At 45.8% G+C, this 23,364-nt stretch overlaps 2 protein-coding genes across 2 annotated transcripts; both read left to right on the top strand.

Moving 5' to 3' along the window:
- The first annotated feature begins 911 nt into the window (after nucleotides 1-911).
- LOC123348403 (olfactory receptor 491-like) lies at nucleotides 912-1,475 on the top strand. Its single transcript, XM_044985924.1, has one exon. It carries the CDS (start codon nucleotides 912-914, stop codon nucleotides 1,473-1,475), a length of 564 nt encoding a protein of 187 aa, XP_044841859.1.
- Nucleotides 1,476-15,293: 13,818 nt separating this feature from the next.
- On the top strand, nucleotides 15,294-16,166 carry LOC123348401 (olfactory receptor 5-like). Its single transcript, XM_044985922.1, has one exon. It carries the CDS (start codon nucleotides 15,294-15,296, stop codon nucleotides 16,164-16,166), a length of 873 nt encoding a protein of 290 aa, XP_044841857.1.
- Nucleotides 16,167-23,364: the final 7,198 nt, after the last annotated feature.

Below are 23,364 nucleotides of genomic sequence, written 5' to 3'. Positions count from 1 at the left end.
AACCCTGACAGGATACAATTTTCAAAGGGTGATAATAGAGTTTGGCTGACAATTTTTCTTGCAGTTCACTTGGAGTTGGCTGCTCATCCATTGCAATTCCCAACCCTGTTTGTTTGGTTTATTTCTTTATTGTGGCTTCCCCTAAAATATAAAATCCTGACCCATTTCAGCAGTGGAACTGCAGCCTATTTTGTTCTGCTTTTAGACACCAGGAAGTGATGTATGTAACTATTTGAACCAATATCTATCTAACCTGTCTGTGTGTCTGTACTGTTTTGTCTGAGCCTCTTCACCATCTGTGCCATCTGTCAAGGTACTACATGGGTTTCAAGAGAGATTAACATTTTATTTTAACCTACAGTCTGCTCAGATATGAAATCTATTCCAGGGGTCAAGAGAGATGTCATTTCCTCTCCCCTGGCTTCCATTCTCCACTCAGCTATTGTTCCAGTAGCCAGCAGAGAGAGACATGGAAAACAACGCTGATATTTACGGAGTGGATGTTCTTCATTTATGTTGCAGCATTCATTTATTTCCTGTAGTCACACTCCATGGCGAATCCAAAACAGGGAAATGAAACGTCTATCACAGAATTCATCCTCCTGGGATTCTGGACTCATCTTGATCTGCAAATTCTTCTCTTCCTGGTGTTACTAGTGCTGTATATGGCAACCATGGCTGGGAACATTCTCATCATTGCACTAGTTGTGTGTGATCAGCACCTCCACACCCCTATGTACTTCTTCCTGGGAAACTTGTCCTGCTTGGAGACATGCTACACCTCCACCATCCTGCCCAGGATGCTGGCCAGTATCCTCACTGAAGACAGGACAATTTCCTTCAATGGGTGTCTCACACAATTATATTTCTTTGGTTCTCTGGTTGCCACAGAATGCCTTCTCTTATCCGTGATGTCTTATGATCGTTATGTAGCAATATGCAATCCAATGCACTACACAACCCATATGAGTGGCAAGGCCTGGCTTCAGCTTGCAGGTGGCTCTTGGATAGGTGGCTTCATAGGTAATAGCATAACAACACTGTCAATATCCCAGTTAACTTTCTGTGGCCCGAATCGTATTGACCATTTCTTTTGTGATCTTATCCCCCTGATCAAGCTCTCCTGTAATAACCCTCAGCTGATGGAAATGTTGGCTTTCACCCTCTGCTTGATTTTCTCCCTGGTCCCATTCCTGCTTACCTTGATGTCCTACATTTGTATCATTGTGACCATTCTAAGAATCCGATCCTCCACTGGGAGGCAAAAGGCCTTTTCCACCTGCTCCTCCCATCTCATTGTGGTGATCATTTATTATGGAACTCTACTAATTGTCTATATGTTCCCAACGACCAGCATCCTAAGTGAGTTCAACAAAGTGATCTCTGTCATCTACACTGTCCTGACTCCCCTGGTCAATCCCCTCATCTATAGCCTGAGAAACAAAGAGGTGAAGGAAGCACTGAGGAAAGCTTGAAGGAAATTTGTGGTTGAAAAATGCTAACTGACCAATTGCCTTAGGTTAAAATAAAATAAATATAACATAGGCTGGGATAGGGCCTGAACCGAAGCCTGCTGAAATCCAGGGTCCTGTTTCCATTATATTATAGGGTTTCATGTCATGGTCTTACAGAGTTACAGCCCTGGAGAAAGTGGAAACAGAGAGCCCTCTAAAAACCTGTTACTCATTGTTTTTAGGACCCATATCAGATTCCACAGGTGGGTACTACTGGGCTGGTGGGAGACTGCCCCTTCCCACAGAAGGATATATAATGAATCAGAAAAGACATTCCCCATTTCTCATAGGGTATGAGGCACAGGGCATGTTACCAGGCATGGCGATGGCGCCTCGGTAGCTATTCTGGGATATGACATTCTATTTATGGGGAACTTAGCTGTGATAGGGCCACACCCCTTTGGACTGGAGAGCCAGGAGCCAAGCCAGCCCAAGTTAGAGAAGGGTCCTCACCTCAGGGGAATCAGGCAATTTCCAATAAAAGAGCAGAATGGGGATGTAGGAAGAGGCAAGCTCAGGAGTCTGAAGAGAAACTTTAGAGAGTGAATGAGGGAAAACCCTGAGACTGGGGGAACTGCTCTATCTAGAAAGAGCTGGGAGAAGTGTGCTAAGGTGTGCAAGACTCACAGGAGATGGGAGCAGTTTGGGGTGTAGGAAGCCAGAGGGAAGATGTCTGTGTTTAGTTTTGAAATTTAAGTTAATAAATGAAAATAAACAAAACCTAAATGATGACTGTTGTTATGAGACTGGACAAACCTGTGTGGAGTTTATTTAGGGAACAAAGAAGGGCATCTGAGGTGAGGAGCTACATTCAAGCCTGCCTGAATGCCTCCAGGGAGTGCCCTGAAGGGGTCACTCATCTACTCTGATTGATTTTGTTGGAGATTGGTCCTGCTTTGAGCAGGGGGTTGGACTAGGGAAGGGGAATAAGCTATACCACATAAGGGACCGCAACATTGGTAAATGTGTCCATACTAGAGGTTGTACTGGTAGAATGATTTCCATAACAGACTCATACCACTAACCAGAATAGTTATACTGGTGCAAAATCTGTGTGGGGAGCTCGCATATGTGAATCCCTGTGAAAATATTTCAGTGCATTCATGGCTTTGAAAAGTACTCCAGTAAGCCAAGGAAACTGGCTTTTGCATTTAAATGGAATGCTGATAATCTACTCTGATTAGCGAAGCAAAAGCAGCTAAGTCAGTGGTCTCCAACCTTTTTGTCTGGCGGGTGCCAGACGAAGGACTGTGGCAGCGGTGGAGCACCGCTGAAATGCCACCGAATTTCTGCGGCATTTCGGCGGTGATGCCTCTCGATGACGTCACTTGTCGGCAGCAAGCGGCGTCATTGAGAGGCGTCACCACTGAAATGCTGCAGAAATTCGGTGGCATTTTGGCGGATACTCCACCGCCAGCCAGGACGTGGGGGCATTTAGATTCCCCCATGGGCACCATGGCACCTGTGGGCACCGGGTTGGGGACCCCTGGGCTAAGTAATAGAAAGAGGCCTGAGTGAATAATCTACAGCTAGGCACTTATACACTGCAGCGGGTAGGGGGAGGAGTGAGGAGACCATTGAATGGACAGTAGACATCACTACGGTAGCTCTACTCTAGTTAGCTTGCTAAAAATACAAGTGAGGAAACCATAGTATCAATGTGCCTTGGGCAACCAGATGTGCTTGAGCAGCAGTTACTGAACTCTGCATTGAGGGGTAGCAGAGGGTGAGGGATGGGAAAGGAGCACTTTATTGTATAATGGATACTCAGGATAGCAGAGGACAAAGGCTGGGAAAGGGGTGGCTATGGTATATTATGGACACTATGGAGAAGCCAAGGTTAATTTGGTCAGTGTTTTATGTATTCGTTCTTATGATCATTAGATGGCAGCTGATGATAGGGAATGACAAATGGACAGGAATAAATACAAAACCTGTGATTTCAGTAAAAAAATATTGTGTAAGTGATTAAGCATCAATAAACTTGGAATAAAAAATTTAAGCCACAGTGTGAGAAGATTCAGGTCTATCTCCGTATTATAATCAATTATATCCTTCAAAGGGTTAAGCAATGGGATTTCATCCCTGCCTGCAATATTTTTGTCAGGGATTAATTAAAGAAGAAAACAAAAACAAAAACAAAAACAAAAAACACAGTTTTTTTTTAAAAATACAATTATGTGTGCCACAAGTATTCAGCATTAGGCATTATGAAAACAAAGTGTTGGCAGCACAAAATTATTCACACCGATGTGAATAACAATCATCTAGTTTGTTTTGCATTCAGAAATAAGTGGATATTTGTATTCTTCCGTAAAGGCTGGAACAAACCTTTCATTTGGGGGAAGAGTGGCAGTATGTCAAAAACTTCATGCTGGGAAAGCCAAGTTTTTTAATCAAATTGCAGAATTCCATAGTACACACAAATGAAATGATCCTATTCACTGTATCCAAACAGGGCCATGAACTGGCTGGTGGGACTATATAACCAATTCTGTAGAGGAGACAAATCAGTAGTGTTCTGAGGCTTATCATACATTCCAATATACCAACAAGGGACCTATAGTTTTGGTACAAGATTCTCTAATTTGTATAATTGCCATGGCACTGAAGAGCCCTGAAACTTTTCGGGGATATGTGAAGAAACCATTTGCACTTTATAATCCCAGGTGACTAGCAATTCAGACTAGCTGGGTGTTTATTGTATATATTGTCCCCACCCCTTTGAAAATCCCAACCTAAATGTGTACATCTCCATTTGTTCTTTTCCACTATGCCTGACCAGGGCACCTTGAACTAAGGGTAACATTTTGAAAAACACTGGAGTGAATTTCAAAAGGGATTTAGGAACCCAAGATACATTGACTTTAGCTTTAGCTAAGACACTGTTGAACATTCTACTCTAAATGGCAGCACCCTCTTCAGTGGGGTACTGAGAGGGCTAGCAAGATGATGTGAGTAACACAGCGCTGATATTGCTGATGATGATGTTCTCAGTTCTAGGGTTTGGGATATTGGCTATAAGTATTGAAGAAGGCTAAAGTTGTTAGCTGTCCAAATCCCATTGAAATCAAAGGCTGCAATCCTTTCAGTCAGTGAGAATTTCATCTTTGACCTCAGTGAAAGAAGGCTACACATCAACACAATTATCCCAAGGCGTAAAATTAACTATGCATAACTCTATGCATGATCAGAGGCAGGATTAGTAATGGCAGGCAGGCAGCCAGAATGTAATGGCAGACTGGATATCCACAAACAAGAGGAGAGAGAGAATTAATATTTTTTAACTAAAGAAAAAGAAGAAAATATAGAGATGATTAATAATTTTATAATGAAATATTTTTCCATCAGAAAATACCAAATTGTCAAAATCAAAATATTCTGTAGGAAAGTTCTACAAAATTGTGTATAGGAAAAAAATAATTACTGTGTATTATTTTATAAATTATTACAAAATGAAATATTCAAATAAAATAGTAGGGTAGAATAGAATAGAAAATTAACATAAAATAATACAAATGAAATAAAATAATCTCAAAGTAAAATTCAATATATATATATTTTTTTTGAAAAGCCAGAATTGGAATGAAAACAAAAATTTGAACTCATAGAATTTCCCATGAAATGAAAATTTTGGTTCCTGAATAGCTCTAATAATGAGAAAATCACCACATTTTTGGCAAATATCATACAGAATTTATTTGTGCAAAAGAGGGTAATTTCCAGCTAAAGGGACAGTACATTATAACAGACCATCATCTAGTGTTTCATTATTAAGTGAAATATTTTCCCTGATGGGATTTCACCCCCTTTTATAAGGAAACCATAAGTCACACTGGGCAACGTTGACAACAAAGCACTGGGGAGGGGCCAGCTGAGGCTGTTAAGTGTGGGTTCCTGGTGGCAGGGGGGAAGCTTCTGGACTGGGAATATAGAGGGGTCAGAAGGCTCTGGGACTCACCCAGATGCACTATGTTGTAACTTTTTGTTTTCCATGGTAATTAAGGACGTTCTATACTGTGTTCTAGACATCTAATAAACCCTCCTGCTTTTACAGTGCTGGCTGAGAGTCACTCCAGAATCAGGAAGGTGGGGTGAATTGCTCCCTTTGAGTGTGAAAGTCTTCCCCAGGTGTCCAATTCAAGTGGAATGGCTGAGGGGAACTCACGGGGAGAAACAGGGATGCTGAATGCTCTGAAGTTGGGTCCCAAGAGGTCATGAAGCCAAAAGGCCTACCCTAATGAGTGTGTGACCCTAAGGGGACTGTCATACTGACAGGGCCGGCTCCAGGCACCAACTGAGCAAGCTGCTGCTTGGGGCGGCATATTCTATGGGGCGGCATTCCGCCCAATCCTAGGGCAGCACGGATGGATTTGGGTTTTTTTTGGTTTGCTGCTCCGGCCGCCCTGTAGGGGGCGGCAGTGCGGCGGAGGGGGGCGCCCTGCAGCAAACTGGGCAGGGCAGCCCCTGTTCTTCCCTCTCCGCCGACTGGAGCGGAGTGGAGCCCTCCCGGCAGGCGGCACAGTGGTTGGTACCGCGGGACAAGCGCCCCGCTGAAGCCCTGGCCGCCCCCGTGCTCTCTCTCTCCCCTGCTCCCTCCCCGCTAGACTGGGTGCTCACTGCGCTGCACGTCTGCAGCACAGGGAGTCCCCCTGCACCCTGGGTCTGGCTGCCCGGCAGGGTTTTTTTTGTTGTTTTTTTTCCTTGCTTTGCCGCTCCGGCCGCGCTGCAGGTCCATCCCCCTGCTGCTCTGGCCGCGCCGCAGGATTTTTTGTTTGGTTGTTTTTTTCCCCTCCTGCTTTGCCGCTATGGCCGCACCACAATTTTTTTTGTTATGTTTTCTTTGCCGCTCTGGCCACGCTGCAGGTGTCATCCCCGACTTTGCTGCTCCGGCCGCGCCACAGGTTGTTTTATTTTATTTTGTTTTTTCCCCTCCTGTTTTGCCACTCAGCCCCCCCCCCTTTTTTTTTTGCTTGGGGCGGCAAAAAAGCCAGAGCCGGCCCTGCATACTGAAGGGGTCCTCTCAGGGGCTGTTCCAGAGCCATTCATGACCACCAGAAATGTGGGTCCCAAGGATGGAGTCATCCATCTGCCAACCAGACCGGGAGACTCAAGAAGTGCGCTGCTTGCCTGGAGCTAGAATCCAGGATGTAATAGAGTGTCTGCTGAGACTGATCAAGATCTTGGACCACTACCCCCTCCTACTTCTCCATGTGGGCACCAATGATACTGCCATGAATGACCTTGAGTGGATCACTGCAGACTACATGGCTCTGGGAAGAAGTTTGAGGTTGAGGTGCAAGTCATGTTCTTGTCCACCTCCATGTTGAAGGAAAATGTGCAGGTAGGGACCATAAAATTGTGGAGGTTAAAGAGTGGTTATGCAGGTGGTGTCAGAGAGAGGGCTTTGGATTATTCAACCATGGGATGTTGTTCTGCGAAGGATTGCTAGGAAGAGATGGGATCCACCTAACGAAGAGATTGAAGAGCATCTTCACAAGCAGGTTTGCTAACCTAGCCAGGTGGGCTTTAAACTAGAGACGGTGACCTAAGCCCAGAGATAAGTGGGGAAATGGGATACCGGGAGGAAACACAAGGAGGAGGGTACATGATGGGAAGCCTCCTGATTCATACTAAGAAAGTAGGGCAATTGGCTAGTTATCTCAGGTGAATGTACAGGAACGCAAAAAGCCAGGGAAACAAGCAGGAAGAATTGGAAGTCCTGGCACAATGAAGGAACTATGATGTGACTGGAATAACAGAAACTTGGTGGGGCAGTTGAAATGACTGGATTCCACTGTTCCACTGTCATGGATGGATATAAACTATTCAGGAAGGACAGGTACAGGAGGAAAGGTGGATGAGTTGCTTTGTATGTAAGAGAGCGATATGATTGCTCGGAGCTCCAGTATGAAACTGGAGAAAAGCCTAGTGAGAGTCTTTGGGTTAAGAAAAGAGGTGAGAGCAACAAGGGTGATGTCATGGTGGGCGTGTGCTATAGACCACCGGATCAGAAGGATGAGGTAAACAAGGTGTCATAGATTGTTTCTCCAATCTGAACATTAGAGTACAAATGTGGAGACCTGCATCCTTCTAAGCTTAAATCCTAACTTAGATCTGGTAACACTGCAACGAGCCAGAATTTAGTGTCTGGCACACTCTCTGTTCCCCCAAACCTTTCCCGGGGGGAACCCAGATCCAAACTCCTGGGATCTTAACACAAAAGGAAATAAACCATCCCCCCTCCCAGACTTTCCCTCCCTTGGTCGTCAGGGAAAACTACTTTGATTCAAACTCCTTGAATCTAAAACAAAGAGGGATTCACCTTCCCCCCTCCTCTTTCCCCCCTCCACCTATTCCTGGTGAGTCAGACTAATCCCTTGAGGTCTCAACCAAGGGAAGAAATCAATCAGGTTCTTAAAAAGAAAAGCTTTTAATTAAAGAAAAAAAGAAAAGGTAAAATTTAGCTCTGTAAAATCCGGATGGAAGTTTACAGGGTACAGCTTATGAAACTAGAGAGCTAGCATCAGTACAAATTCAGGAAACAGAGGTAAAAACCCTTCCAGCAAAATATACATTTGCAATAAAGAAAACAACAAAAGACTAATCCGCCTTTTAGCTAATACTTACTATATGGTACATGATAAACTGTTTTAGAAAGAGTGGAGAGCCGGGATGTATGTCTGGTCCCTCTTAGATCCAAGAGAGAACACCCCCCAAAACAAAGAACACAAACAAAGACTTCCCTCCACAGAGATTTGAAATTATCTTGTCCCTTGATTGGTCCGCAGGTGTCCATCAGGTTCACTGAGCTTGTTAACCATTTACAGGTAAAGGAGACATGAACCCTTAACTATCTGTTTATGACACAAGGCTTTCATTGGACAACTAACTGAAGTTTCCAGATCACAGGCCCTGGTTCTAATGGGGGACTTCAATCACCCTGACATCTGCTGGGAGAGCAGTACAGCAATGCACAGAGTTCAGGATCCTGACAAAAGGAAGAAAGGAGAGTAGCAAAATACAGATCATGGACTTCAGAAAAGCAGACTTTGACTCTTTTAGGGAACTGAAGGGCAGGATCCCCTGGGAGGCTAGTATGAGGAGGAAAGGAGTACAAGAGAGCAGGTTGTATTTTAAAGAAGCCTTATTGAGGGCACAGGAACAAAACATCCCAAAGTGCAGAAAGAATAGCAAATATGGCAGACGAGCAGCTTGGCTTAACAGTGAAATCTTCGGTGATCTTAAACTCAAAAAGGAAGCTTACAAGAAGTGGAAATATGGACAGATGACTAGGGAGGAGTATAAAAATATTGCTTGAACATGCAGGGGTGTAATCAGGAAGGTCAATACCCAACTGGAGTTGCAGCTAGCAAGGGATGTGAAGGATAACAAGAAGGGTTTCTATATATATGTTAGAAACAAGAAGAAGGTCAGGGAAAGTGTGGAACTCTTACTGAATGGGGGAGGCAACCTAGTGACACATGATGTGGAAAAAGCTGAAGTACTCAATGCTTTTTTTGCCTCGGTCTTCAGCAGACAAGATCAGCTCCCAGACTGCTGCACAGGGCAACACAGTATGGGGAGGAGGTGAGCAGCTCTTAGTGGTGAAAGAACAGATTAAGGACTATTTAGAAAAGCTGGACATGCACAAGTCCATGGTTCCAGATCAAATGCATCCAAGGGTGCTGAGGGAGTTGGCTCATGTGATTGCAGAGCCATTGGCCATTATCTTTGAAAATTTGTGGTGATCACGGGAGGTCACGGACGAGTGGAAAAAGGTATATATAGTGCCCATATTTTAAAAAGGGAAGAAAGAGAACCCCGGGAACTACAGACCGGTCAGCCTCTCTTCAGTTCCCAGCAAAATCAGGGAGCAGGTCCTCAAGGAATACATTTGGAAGCACTTGGAGGAGGAGAAGTAGGTGATCAAGAACAGTCAACATGGATTCCCGAAGGGCAAGTCATGCCTGACCAACCTGATTGCCTTCTTTGATGAGATAACTCCCTCTGTGGATATGGGGAAAGCAGTGGATGTGAGATATCTTGACTTTAGCAAAACTTTTGATACGGTCTCCCACCATATTCTTGCCAGAAAGTTAAAGAAGTATGGATTGGATGAATGGACTATAAGGTTGATAGAAACCTGGCTAGATTGTCAGACTCAACAGGTAGTGATGAACAGCTCGATGTCTAGTTGGCAGACAGTATCAAGCAGAGTGCCCCAGGAGTCGGTCTGGGGGCCAGTTTTGTTCAACATCTTCATTAATGATCTGGATGATGGGATGAATTGCACCCTCAGCAAGTTCACAGATGACACTAATCTGGGGAGAGAGGTAGATACACTGGAGGGTAGGGATAGGGTCCAGAGTGACCTAGGCAAATTGGAGGATTGGGCCAAAAGAAATCCAGTGAGGTTCAACAAGGACAAGTGCAGAGTCCTGCACTTAGGAAGGAAGAATCCATGCACTGCTACAGGCTGGGGACCGACTGGCTAAGTAGTAGTTCTGGAGAAAAGGATCTGGGGATTACAGTGGACGAGAAGCTGGCTATGAGTCAACAGTGTGCTCTTGTTGCCAAGAAGGCTAACAGCATATTGGGCTGTATTAGAAGGACCATTGCCAGCAGATCAAGGGAAGTGATTAGTCCCCTCTATTTATCACTGGTGAGGCCATACCTGGAGTATTGTGTCCAGTTTTGGTCCCCCAACTACAGAAGGGATGTGGACAAATTGGAGAGAGTCCAGCGGAGGTTAACAAAAATGATTAGGGGACTGGGGCACATGATTTATGAGGAGAGGTTGAGGGAACTGGGATTATTTAGTCTGCAGAAGAGAAGAATGAATGGGGATTTGATAGCAGCCTTCAACTACCTGAACGGGGATTCCAAACAGGATGGAGCTAGGCTGTTCTCAGCGGTGGCAGATGACAGAACAAGAAGCAATGGTCTCATGTTGCAGTGGGGGAGGTCTAGGTTAGATATTAGGATCTATTTCATTAGGAAGCACTGGAATGGGTTCCCTAGGGAGGTGGTGGAATCTCCATCCTTAGAGGTTTTTAAGGCCCGGCTTCACAAAGCCCTAACTGGGATTATTTAGTTGGTGTTGGTCCTGCTTTGAGCAGGGCTTTGGACTAGATGACCTCCTGAGGTCTCTTCCGACCCTAATATTCTATGATTCTATGATTCTATTCTAAGATCCATGACAGGTGGTAGCAGAGGATGTTTGGTGAATGCATGCAGTAGGTGGTTGGCTACTGAATGCACCAGAAGAATCTTGTGGTAAGTGAGTGGCAGCAATAAAAGAGCAGTTGAAGGAAACTGTGAGGAAATGACGTACACTGTGCAGGGCGAGAGGGTTAAGTGTGCGGAAGCTCCACAAGGTGCAGCTGATTGCATGGATTGAGAAGGATGACCAGGCCAAGTAGCAGGCTTCAGGCCCAAGCAGGGTTTCAGGAGAATCTGGGAGCAGCAGAGGTAGTAGCCTGAGCAGAAGCAGGGCATCCATGATACCTCATTCTCCATGCACCAGGAGGTCTTCATGACCTAGCTCCCCATTGGTAGATTTGAAGTGGTTGGAGTTGTAGCTGAGAGCAAAGGAGCCAGAGGACTGGGAGAAGCAGTGAAAGCATGAACTGGAGATGGAGAAGCAGAGGGGCAAGAGGACCCACTGATGAGAAAGTGGGGAAAGGCCCTGGGATGCACATTTCAAAGGGAAACTCGATTCCAAATTGTTGTCCCAGTGTACAACAGCCCTGAGACCACTGCCCTTCACAGAGGCACCTTTTCAGGAGGTAGCTATGGATACAATGAAGCCCCTCAGCAAGGTAACCTGGTCAGGGAAGGAATGCATTCTGGTGGTGGTAGATTTTGCTCTGTCCTCCATCAAGGCAGACTCAGTGACAGATGTGCTGTTGACCATTTTCAGCACTATGGGGCTCCCCAAGGAGATCCGTACAGACCAGGGTGAAATTTCATGCCATCCCTGCTTTAGTGCTTGTGCGATAAATGTGGGGTCCTGCACACTGGGACTTCTGTATATCTCCCTCAGTCCAGTGGGGCTTCTGGGAAAATTTAATGGGATTCTAGAAGATGATGCTGAGGACTTTTATTGATCAGCATCTACAGGACTGGGACAAGCATTTACTCCATCTTCTGTTCACATATAGAACAGAGAAGAGTGAGGGGACCCTGGGACTTGAGGGACAAATGGAAGGAAAAGGCCTCTCCCAATGGGGGATCAGTGGTTGAATATGTCCTGTCTTTTTGGGAAAGGCTCACCGAGCACTTGGGTTTGGCCAGGAAGAACCTAGCCAGATCCCATAAGAAACAGGTCTGGTATGACTGCATAGCACATGCCCACTCCTAGGGCAACAGGCACCAGATGATGGCTCTCATCCCTATAAGCTCCAGGCTGCCTGGCATGGACCCTTTGTCATCAAGCAGCTGAATGAAGTGAACTATGTGGTGGAGTTGTCAAACGGAGATCCCTGCCACTGAGTGTAGCATGTTAACATGATACAGCCATACTTGGAAAGGGAGAAGTTGGTGCTGGCTGTGTGTGGGCAATGGGAGGAGCAGGGGGATGATCCCTTGGTGGACCTCTTCCCTGAGACAGTAGCTGGCCTCCTGCTGGAATCAGTTCACCTTTCTGACCAGCTAACCCTTGCCTGGCAGGCAGAGATCAGAGAGGTGCTGCCGTCCTACCAGCAGCTATTTTCCAACTGGCCTGGGCTCACTAACCTACCTGTATCCCACTCTCCCATAAGGTGTTCCCGTTTCAGAGTCACTGAGAAAACAGCCCAGGACCTGGAGAGAGAGAGGTCAAAGAAATGCAGGCTTTAGGGGTGATCCAGATGTCCACCAGGCCATGGGCATCTACCATGGTGCTGGGGTGCAAGAGAGATGGATCAATCAGAGTCTGTATGGACTACAGGAAGCCTAAGGCCATCATGGTGTCTGATGGCTATCCCATTCCTCACCACTATGTATCTCATCAAAGGCTACTTGCAAGTGTGTTTGGATCCAAAATCCAAATAGAAGTCTGCCTTCGTCACCCTCTAGAGCTCTTTGGGTTCCTGGACCTGCCTTTTGGCCTCAAGGGGGCACCTACCACATAGAATATCAGGGTTAGAAGGGACCTCAGGAGGTCATCTAGTCCAATCCCCTGCTCAAGGGGGGAAACCAATCCCAATACAGATTTTTGCCCTAGATCCCTAAATGGCCCTCTGAAGGTATTGAGCTCATAACCCTGGGTTTAAGCAGGCCAATGCTCAAACCACTGAGCTACCCCTGCCCCTGCTGGATCTATTACTGAGGGGAATAGTGGACTTTGCCCTGGCATACATTTATGATAGCTGTATCTTTCACCAGACCTGAGAGGAACTCTTATCCCAAATGAAGCGGGTGCTGAGTCTCCTTGAGGAGGCAGGACTGAGTTTAAAGATTGGAAAGTGTAAGGTGGGGATGGTAGAGGTATCCACCTGGATCACATGGTGGGGAGCGATTGAATAAGGCCAGAGCCTGCCAAGGTGAAGGTGGTAAGAGATTAGCCCACTCCCCAAACCAAGAAACAGACCCAGGCCTTTATTGGGCTACCAGAGGTTTGTACCCACCTTTAGCTCCTTGGCAGCTCCCATCACTGCACTATGTAAAAAGGGTAAGATGGACAAGGTGGTCTAGACCTTTCTGAACTGAAGGAGGCTCTAATTCAGTGCCCAGTTCTGGTAAGCCCTTCCTGTTGCTCACAGAGGCCTCAGACACAGGGCTCGGTGTGGTGCTGATGCAAACCAGTGCTGAGGGGGACAGAAACCCAATTGTGTATCTAAGTGAGAAACTGCTCTCCCAGGAGAAGAAACATGCTGCGGTAGAGAAGGAATGCCTGGCCATGGGGTGGGCTCTTAAATAGCTGCAGCCCTATGTATTTGGGAGACACTTTGCAGTGTCTACTGACCACTCTCCAAGTCGGCTGCATTAAACGAAAGGGGCTAAAGCCAAGCTTCTGAGATGAAGACTGATCCTCCAGGATGATGATATGGAAGTGATTCATGTTAATGGGAGAGAAAATATTATAACAGATGCTTTGTCCCCGAAACAGGTAGCAGAACTTCCCGAGGTCACTGGCTAAACTGACCCCGCTCAGTTCCATCTCCAAGGAGGAAGAGATGTGACAAAGTGGGAATTTTTTGTAATGTTTTTTATGAATTTTGTGTGTACCTCAGTTTACCTTTGTGGAGCATACTTACCTAGGTATGGAAAAGCATTGTTTACTCCCGGCAGAGATTCAGAGACATAGGTGTGACCGGCATCTCCCAAAAATGTTACCTGTGTTTCATCATGATGTAAAATGTTTTCCACATAGAATCATTAGACTTTAAAATGCATACAAATATACAAATCATGCTGTAGAAGTCCCACTGGGCATCATTAGCTACAAACCTTTGGAGACACCAAGTGAACCAAGTGGGAGAAAGGTTGAACTGGGACCATATTAAAAAGCATGAAGACCAAATACAAATATGGGACAGCATTTACACGTTGTAAATCAAAGCTCATTTTCCACAGGTAGAGCAAATGCACCGGCTCATTCCTTCATGCAACTGTAGGTTTTTTCGTGGAGAAAAATCCAGTTTCTCCAGAAAATGGAGAGACAAGAACCTCAGCTGAGGAACCTGGCATCCAAACTCTGAGAAATAAGAGCTCATCACTTCAAGCTTGGTCTGTCCTGTGGTTACAGGTGAGTATTATCTTCCTGACTGCATTTCTATACCACCTTCCAGAGAGAGGCATGGATGTAGTTTGTGAATATTTCAGGGACAAGGTATGTGAGGGGATATCTTTTATTGGACTAGCTTCTGTTGGTGAAGGAGAGAAGCTTTCAAACTAAACAGAACTCTTCCTCAGGTGAATATTAACAGTTTTAGCCTCAGTCACTTCCCACAGCCATGTCCATCAGCATTCACAGCACCAATTAGCAGAGATGGAGCTTGAGATCCATGTCTTGTGTCAGGTCCTCAGCTGGGGATTTGTCCCACTGCCACAAAAGGAGCTACCTTGAGTAACAACAACTGAGGGTCTGTCCCAATGAGGTGTCCAGTGGTGATAGAGTCTTCTTAGTCCTGTTTACACATGGCAGATGGTTTCTAGACTTTGAGTTCAGGGATAGCATCTTCCCTCCCACCCCAGGGTCTTTCTTGTTCCTGAATTGTCATACTACAGTCAGTATGGAGGGTGGAGAGTTATTTTCCAGTTAGGGCTTCATATCAGTCTGGTTCTGCCCATTCCTAAGAGCTACCCTCCAAAGAGCTGTATTTTATCACTGCTACATAGTGAATGTTGGGAAACACGTCACTGTCACCAGCACATGAACGAAGGGAAAATTTATTCCACATCATAATTTATGGCATAAATTGATCTCTTGTGAGGGAGTGAAACCTGAGCTGCCCAGGTCAGGCACATCAGCAGGCGTCCACGACTTCCATGACAAACACAGAGCCTTACCAATGATCTGTTCTCAAACTCAGACTCCTGGCACTTAGCTCTGACATCTACATTTAGCTTTTAAATTTCAGCCAGTGACCAGGAGAGTTTATGAATATTTATGGAATTAACTCATGAGAACTGATTAACTCTTAACTCTGAGTTCTTCTGATTCAATTGTAGTGTTATTGTTCCTGGACTCAACCAATGGCAGGCTCACATTGGAGAAATCAAACAGTTGTCACAGAATTCATCCTCCTGGGTTTTGGGGATCTCTCTGACCTGCAAAATCTTCTCTTCCTGATGTTCCTAGTAACCTACATCGCAACTGTAGTTGGGAACGCCCTCATCGTGGTGCTCATTGTGGCTGATCAGCACCTTCACACCCCCATGTACTTCTTCCTGGGGCACTTGTCCTGCTTGGAGACCTGCTACACTTCCACCTTTCTGCCCAGGTTGCTGGCCAGTCTCTTGACTGGGGACAGAACCATCTCAGTCAGTGGCTGTTTCACACAAATGTATTTCTCTGGTTCCTTGGCAGCTACTGAATGCTATCTCCTAGCAGCTATGTCTTATGATCGGTATTTAGCTATATGTAAACCCCTGCACTATTCAGTTCTTATGAATACCAAGTTTTGCCTACAATTGGCTGCTGGGTCATGGTTCAATGGTTTTTTGGCGATTACCATCTTTGTCCTATTCATATCACAGCTAATATTCTGTGGGCCAAACCAAATCAACCATTTCTATTGTGATCCCATTCCACTGATGGAACTGTCCTGCAGTGACACACGCCTGATGTTATTGTTCAATTTCATTTTAATTTCTGTATTCACCCTGCCACCATTCCTACTAACCTTGACATCCTACGTGTGTATTGTTGCCAGCATCCTGAGAATTCCTTCCACCACCAAAAGGCAAAAGGCCTTTTCCACCTGCGCATCTCACCTCATAGTGGTGACAATTTTCTATGGAACCCCAATGATTGTCTACATGCTACCGAAACGTAATACACTGAGAGACCTGAACAAAGTGCTCTCTCTTTGCTTCACAGTCCTGACTCCCCTGGTTAACCCTCTCATCTACAGCCTGAGAAACAGAGAGGTCAAGGAAGACTTGCGCAAAGCAGTCAGTAAATGTGGTTTTCAAGAAAACCATGCAGAGACTCCGAGATAATAACTTAACCTGAGGTTTTCAATGCTGCTTGGATGATTGAAGCAATCAGTCCCCATAAAAATTAAGTTGAAAACTCTCAGTGAAAATCTCAGCAGTCGGTGTTGTCCAGTTCGGTACATGGACCAATGTAGGTGGTGGCCATAACCATGAATCATAGAATCATAGAACATCAGGGTTGGAAGGGACCTCAGAAAGTCATCTAATCCAACCCCCTGCTCAAAGCACAACCAATCCCCAACTAAATCATCCCAGCCAGGGCTTTGTCAAGCCTGACCTTAAAAACCTCTAAGGAAGGAGATTCACCAACCTCCCTAGGTAACCAGTGGTCCATGGGCTCCTTATTCCATGGTCCCCTTATTGAGTTTTTTAACTGGGAACCAAGAAAAGTGGAGACAGGGTAGAGGAATGAGAAAGGTGCAGCCAAAGTGGAAGGACAAGGAAGGAGAAGTTATGTTCCCAAATGACCAACGGAGGGAAGTAGATAGGGAGGTGAAGCTGTATAATGGTGTATGAGTGGCGAGGAAAGAGCACTGAAGAGAAAAGTACTTCTATGCTATGTAATGATCTGTGGATAGTAGTACTTGTTGTAGCTCTTACACTCAATAATGGCCACCAGGTGACACGAGTCACAAATTGGAAAGGGGCAGCTATAGCAAAGTGTTGCTGAGTCTCACGAGAAAAAAAAGTGACCTTGCCATTCAAAATAAGAACAAAACAAGCCCAACCCATTTCAGAGGGAGGGGAGTATGGGTGTTTATACAAATTAAAGTTTTTTTAGTAGTTCTAGTTTTGCTGTGTACAACATTAAGTTATACATTTAAGAAAATAATAACGGCTATACTGGGTCAGCCCAATGGTCCATCTAGCCCAGTATCCTGTCGTCCAATGTGACCAATGCCAGGTGCTTCAAAGGGAATGAACAGAACAGGTAATCATCAAGTGATCCATCCCCTTTCACCTAATCCCAGCTTCTGGCAAACAGAGGCTAGTAACACCCCAGAGCATGGTTTGCATCTCTGCCCATCCTGGTGAATAGCCATTGATAGACCTATCCTCCGTGAACTTATCTAGTTCTTTTTTGAACCCTGTTATAGTCTTGTCCTTCACTACATCCTCTGGCAAGAAGTTCCACAGGTTGACTGTGTGTTGTGTGAAGAAATACATCCTTTCGTTTTTTAAACCCGCTGCCTATTAATTTCATTTGGTGACCCCTAGCTCTTGTGTTATGAGGAATAAAATACACTTCCTTATTTACTTTCTCCACACCAGTCATGATTTTATATACTTCTATCATATCCCCTTTTAGTCATCTCTTTTCCAAGCTGAAAAGTCCCAGCCTTATTAATCTCTCTTCATATTGAAGCCGTTCTGTAGCCCAATACCTTTTGTTGCCCTTTTCTGAACCTTTTCCAGTTCCAATATATGTTTTTTGAGATGGGGCAGCCACCTCTGCCCGCAGTATTCAAGATGTGGGTATGCGAGTGATTTATATAGAGGCAATATAGATTTTCTTTCTTATTATCTATCCCTTTCTTTATGATGCCCAGCATTCTGTTAGCTTTTTTGACTGCTGCTGCACATTGAGTGGATGTTTTCAGAGAACTATCCACAGTGACACCAAGATCTTTTTTCTTGAGTTGTAACAGCTAAATTAGACCCCATCATTTTATATGTATAATTTGGATTATGTTTTTCAATGTTCATTACTTTGCATTTATCAACACTGAATTTCATCTGCCATTTTGTTGCACAAACACCCAGTTTTCTGAGATCCCTTTGTAACTCTTCACAGCCTGCTTTGAACTTAACTATCTTGAGTAGTTTTGTATCTTCTGCAAATTTTAGCATTTCGCTGTTTACCCCTTTTTCTAGATCATTTATGAATATGTTGAACAGCACTGGTCCAAGTAGAGACCCCTGGGAGACACCACTATTTACCTCTCTCCATTCTGAAAACTGACCATTTATTCCTACTCTTTGTTTCCTATCTTTAGACCAGTTACCAATCCATGATAGGACCTTTGCTCCTATCTCATGACAGCTAACTTTGCTTAAGAGCTTTTGGTAAGGGAGCCTGTCAAAAGGCTGTCCAAAAATCTAAGTACACTATATCCACAGGATCACCCTTGTCCACATGCTTGCTGACGCTCCCCCACCCCAAATAATTTTAGTAGATTGGTGAACCATGGTTTCCCTTTACAAAAAATGTGTTGACTCTTTTGAATTCATGTGTGATGCATATGTGCAGTTGCAATATTTCTGTAGTGGGGTGGTCACCCGCTCCTGCCCTGAAGGGCTTGAAATCAGCCCTGACAGAGGGCTGCAGTGGTAAAAGCAGCCCTGGAGAGGGCTGTAGCTCTGAAGGCTGGGCTGATTGGGAAGCAGCCACAGCTGTAGGTGGCTTAATAAGGGCCCAGCTGGCCCTATATAAGAGGTTGGGAGCCAGGAGCTACACAGTCTCTCTCTGCCTTGAGAGAGAGAGAAGCCTGGCTGCTGGGAAGCTTAGGGTGCCTAGAGTGAGGCAGGGGTGGGGAAAGGTCAGAGGGGCTGGGGAGCTCCAGGCTGGCAACTCCCCAGGCTGCAGGGCCTTGTCCAAGGCCCCATAGAGAGTTGGAGAGAGAGGCAGCAGGTCCAGACCCAACCTTGCCTGTCATGAGTTGCTTATACTGCAGTCTGCCCCACGGCACAGGGGCTAGCTGGTGACTGGCAGTAGCCTACAACTGAGGCGAGGTGGGGGAGGGGGTTCCCGGGGAGGGATGTACAGCCAGGGTGCAGCTCCCCAGATAAAGGGGCATCGGGGTCTGGGAGGGACCGCCAAGCAGCAGCGGGATACCGGCCTGCAGAGGGCGCTCCAAGGCTTGGAGGGCTAATTCCTGAGACGACCAGCAGGAGGTGCCACAGGGGCAAGTTCAGCACTGCTACAATTTTCTTAGGAAATGTCACTCAGTAGTAAAAAATAAATGGGTAACTAATACAGTTAGTCTCATGTTTATTTTGTTCTCTCTTCTGTCCTCGTACTTAGTCCTTCTAGATTTCACTCTCTCCTGTTACCAGATTTTGGCCAGGTTTAAATTACGTAGCTGGGCTGGCATAGCTATGTGAGTCAAGGGTGTGGTAAAAACCACAACCCCTTACCAACATACCTATGCCGGCAAACACTCCAGGGTAGGCACAGCTATGCTGGCAGAAGGCTGCTTCTGTCAGTATAGCTAATGCTGGCAGAAAAACTCCTCCTGTTGGCATGTGCTTTATCTACATTAGGGAGCACTGCCAGCATATCTATAGAGACAAAGACAAGGCATCTGTTTCTCTTGCCTCTTTGGGGCAAGGCTGCAGATTTTGAGACATGGCAGGTCAATTCTCCCTGTGGAGCGGAAATGAGTGACATGCTCCCAGGGTAGTTTCTTCGTGTCGTTTGTTTAATAACAAACTGTATACAAGTCACCTTACCCTTACCCTGACCAGTGGATGGTAGCCATTGCCAAATAGCTCTCTTTGGCAGAAAGCAATGCGAAGGTACCACTGTTCTGTCCCAGCACCCCTGGAGTCCCACACAAATATCAATTGGTTTACCAAACACCTTCTTCCTTCTGTCCCAGACTCTGAGTTTCCTACATGGGACTGCCCTCGGGCTGGCAGTTCTTTGATTTCCATGGGAGCTAAACGCCTCAACGCCTTTGGAATGTTTGAAAATCCCAGTAGACATTTCTCTTTATGTGCCTAAATAACAGAGCTGGTTGGGAACCGGAATTTCTGTTTCACAGGGAATTCTGACATTGGAAAAAAAAATCATTCCAAACCAGAACAAAATGTCAAATTTTGAATTTCTCATGAAATGGAACTTTTGGGGAAAAAATCAGTTTGGGTCAATCAAAATATTTTTTATTTAGACTTTTTATTTTATTTTATGTCTGGGTTTTATTCAGTTTTGGCACTGAGTTTCTGTCTTTCAGTTAATAGGGGACAGTTAACTGTCCCTACACAGCTAACTGACACAGCAGACTTTGTTCGCACAGCCCACAAAGACCACAATACTTGGTTTAGTAGTGAAGGCACCCCCGCCAGGTTTATTGTCAACCAAGCATAGTCCTAGCTCCCCCAATCAGTGTCTACAGTTACAATAGCATGTGTATGCCTGTTGCAATTGATTCAGCTTAGTGAATGGTGGGTCCCCCCCTCCTCTGAGACAAAGAAGGGTGCGATAGCTCAGTGGTTTGAGCATTGGCCTGCTAAACCCAGGGTTGTGAGCTTAAGCCTTGAGGGGACCACCTAAGGATTTGGGGCAAAATCAGTAGTTGGTCCTGCCTAGTGAAGGCTGGACTTGATGACCTTTCAAGGTCCCTTCCATTTCTATGAAATAGGTATTATAAGAAGTTACACATTGTCCCCAATGTGTTACCACCATTTACCTTATACATGTTGGTTTGAGCAAAACATCTCTATCCATCACACTGTTATCCTGACCTTATCTCTAAGAAAGGTCAACATTTTCCTATCTTCAGGAAGTGAGTTTGTACCATACTTAGTATCAGGGTGTTCTGTTACCATCCTTCTAGAATGTGTTTGTGTGAGTGTCCTGTGCCTAGCACTTCTCAGGAATGTGTGTGTTTTTGCAATACCAGCCCTTCTCTTGCCAAGTTCTGTGAGATGCAGGCAGAGCCTGACTTCTGCTAACAGCCTGACTTTTGCTAAGTTTGCTTTATATTAGCAAGGCTTGACCACTACTTTAGTTCAGGCCTCGGGCCTCATAATGTGTCTCTTATACCAGGCCTAATGTCTCAGGCTCTTTCTAGTACAGCCACCTTTGTAGATATTAAAAGAGTTGTGTAAAGGCAAAATGATATTATTACCATCCTCATTGCAACCCCAGGCTGCAATGAAATTTTCTGTAAAGCAAGATTATTTGCAAGCACAGGGCAGATACAACTCATGGCCCATTCTGTTACTGGCCTCTCTGCTGAGCACATGAGCAGGAGGTTGCATTTTTCAGATGAGGACACCCACCAAACTGGGGAATACACCGGGACCCATATAATGGTCAGAAAATCCTTATCATATAGGGACAACTTTCAGTCAGTGCCAACCTTAAATGCCTGCTGGATTCATTGAGGGATATGGTAGATTCTCTGTCAAGAGAAGACTTTAAATCCAGATCAGACGTCTCCTTCTAAAGGATATGCTTTCCCACAATCAACAGGTATTGGGACTGATGGAGGAATAAGTAGGGAAAATTCTCTGGTCTCTGTTATGCAGGAGGTCAGATTAGGTTATTATAATGGTCCCTTCTGGCCTTAAACTCTGGATAGATTTGATCCAGCAACCTACTGGTGAAATTGATTCTATCACTGTTTGGTATCCAGTTCCCTTTCCCATCAAACTGATGGAAAGATCAGCTGCTTTGGCCAAAGCGTTCCACTGTCTCCCAGGTCCCAGCACAAGCAGCCAACTTTCCTGTGAGTTAGCTGTTTTCCTTTGCTTTCACCACATCTTGTTCACTGCCCATCTCATGCTCCCCTAGAATAGTTCTTCTTCCTCCGTAGGGTGCAAGTCCTTCAGATGGTCACAACTCCTCTTGGCAAACTGGAAAGGGAGGAAAGAAACACAGTAAGACAAATAGCTGGCCTGTGTTTTACAAGCATTTTGCCTACTTACAGCTTTGGTGATTTCCCCCAGTTCCTGACACACAACCCCCAGTCCTGGGCTCCCCACTCTGACAGCTCTGCCAGTGCCCCTCAATCCTGACCCACAGCTTTGGGCTCCTCCCACCCACCCACTCAGCTCTGCCAATACCCCTGAATCTCTACCCACAGACCCACTGCTGTTCCAGCCCTGGGCTCCCCCACTCACTGTCCTGTCAATGCGACTCAGTCTCAACCTATAGCCCCCTGCTATCTCTGCCATGAGCCACCCTCCTCACTGCACATGCTCAGTTCTGCCAATTCCCCTCAATCCCCATCCTCAGGCCTGCAGGCTATTCCAGGCTCCCTAGCTCTGCTGGTGTCCCATAGTCATTCTAGATCCATGTGCAGTGACCCTGGCCCTGGCACCAGCACCTGCAGCAGGGATTCTGTTAGGGCCTGCAGCTGTGCTGTAGCAGTGTAGAGTGCTGTGCTAGAGAGAGAGCCAGGCTGTGAGAGGGCTGACCCAGCTGGGGAAGGGGCTTGGGAGAGGAGGCGGTGGGAAGGCGGGTGGAGAAGAAGGAAATGAAAAGGGACAGCACTTGGTAAAAAGGGGATTTGCTGAGGAGCTGGGAGACGTAGGTCCGTGGAGGGCTGTGTGCAAGGACCCCGGCTGAAAGGGGCACCAAGCGTATGACCGGTGATTTTGCCCATTGGGACCCTGATGAAGGGATATGGTTTGGGTGCTGGGGAACAGGTGTGGGTGAGGAGCTGTCGCCTGTGGGTGGTCCTGCTGGAAAGAGGTGAGGTCACTGCAGCGTTGAAGCAAAGGATTGTCGCAAGGCAAAGAAGGAACAGCTGGGGTGAAGTTTGCAACCAGGGAGAAGAGCTAGGTTGTTGAAAAATGTTTTTTATTGTGATGGTAATTTACAGTTTATTATTTTCCTGGGTAAGCAATGGATGCTACTTTATATTATTTCTATTCTGTTATTATTCCTGACACGTTTCTTAGTTTTCCATTTTTTAAATTAAAAATTTAGGGTTATCTCCATTGTGTTGGTTTGCCTCTGCCTCTCATCACAGCAGGCGTAGCCTAGCCAAGTCCTGGGCCACTGCACATATCCCACTCTTATCCTGCCCTGGGTGTCCACTCCACACATCTCTGCTGGTGACTCTCAATCCCAACCTTCAGCCCTCGCACCAACCCCGGGCTTTGGCTCCCTGCCCCCTCCCGCCAGAGCTCTGTTGATGCGGCTCATTGCTGACCTAACTGTGTCCACTTCCCCTGCAGAGGCCTCCCCAAAGAATGCTGTACTGTCACTTGCTAAATGAGCCCTGGCGTCATTGATTCTCCACTGCTCTGCGCATGCCCCTTAATCCTGACTTGCAGCTCAGTGTATTCTAACCTGTGTCTATACTACACAGGTCTGAATATGTCCCTCACTCCTGATCCCCAGCACCCATTGTTATTGCAGTCTTTGGCTCCCCACACTCAGTTCTGCCGGTGCCCCTGAATTCTGAACTACAGTCCCATCCCAGTTGTTTCTATTCTGTCTGTAGTAGTGCTCTGTGATCCATGA

Source organism: Mauremys mutica, chromosome 13, assembly GCF_020497125.1.
Source record: "Mauremys mutica isolate MM-2020 ecotype Southern chromosome 13, ASM2049712v1, whole genome shotgun sequence".
Taxonomy (NCBI): domain Eukaryota; kingdom Metazoa; phylum Chordata; order Testudines; family Geoemydidae; genus Mauremys; species Mauremys mutica.
This window is presented reverse-complemented; position numbering and strand designations above follow the sequence as displayed.

Bases quoted from the DNA above. Each gene is read 5' to 3' on its own strand.
- LOC123348401 (XM_044985922.1), top strand. From the start codon at position 15,294: ATGTTCCTAGTAACCTACATCGCAACTGTAGTTGGGAACGCCCTCATC.
- LOC123348403 (XM_044985924.1), top strand. From the start codon at position 912: ATGTCTTATGATCGTTATGTAGCAATATGCAATCCAATGCACTACACA.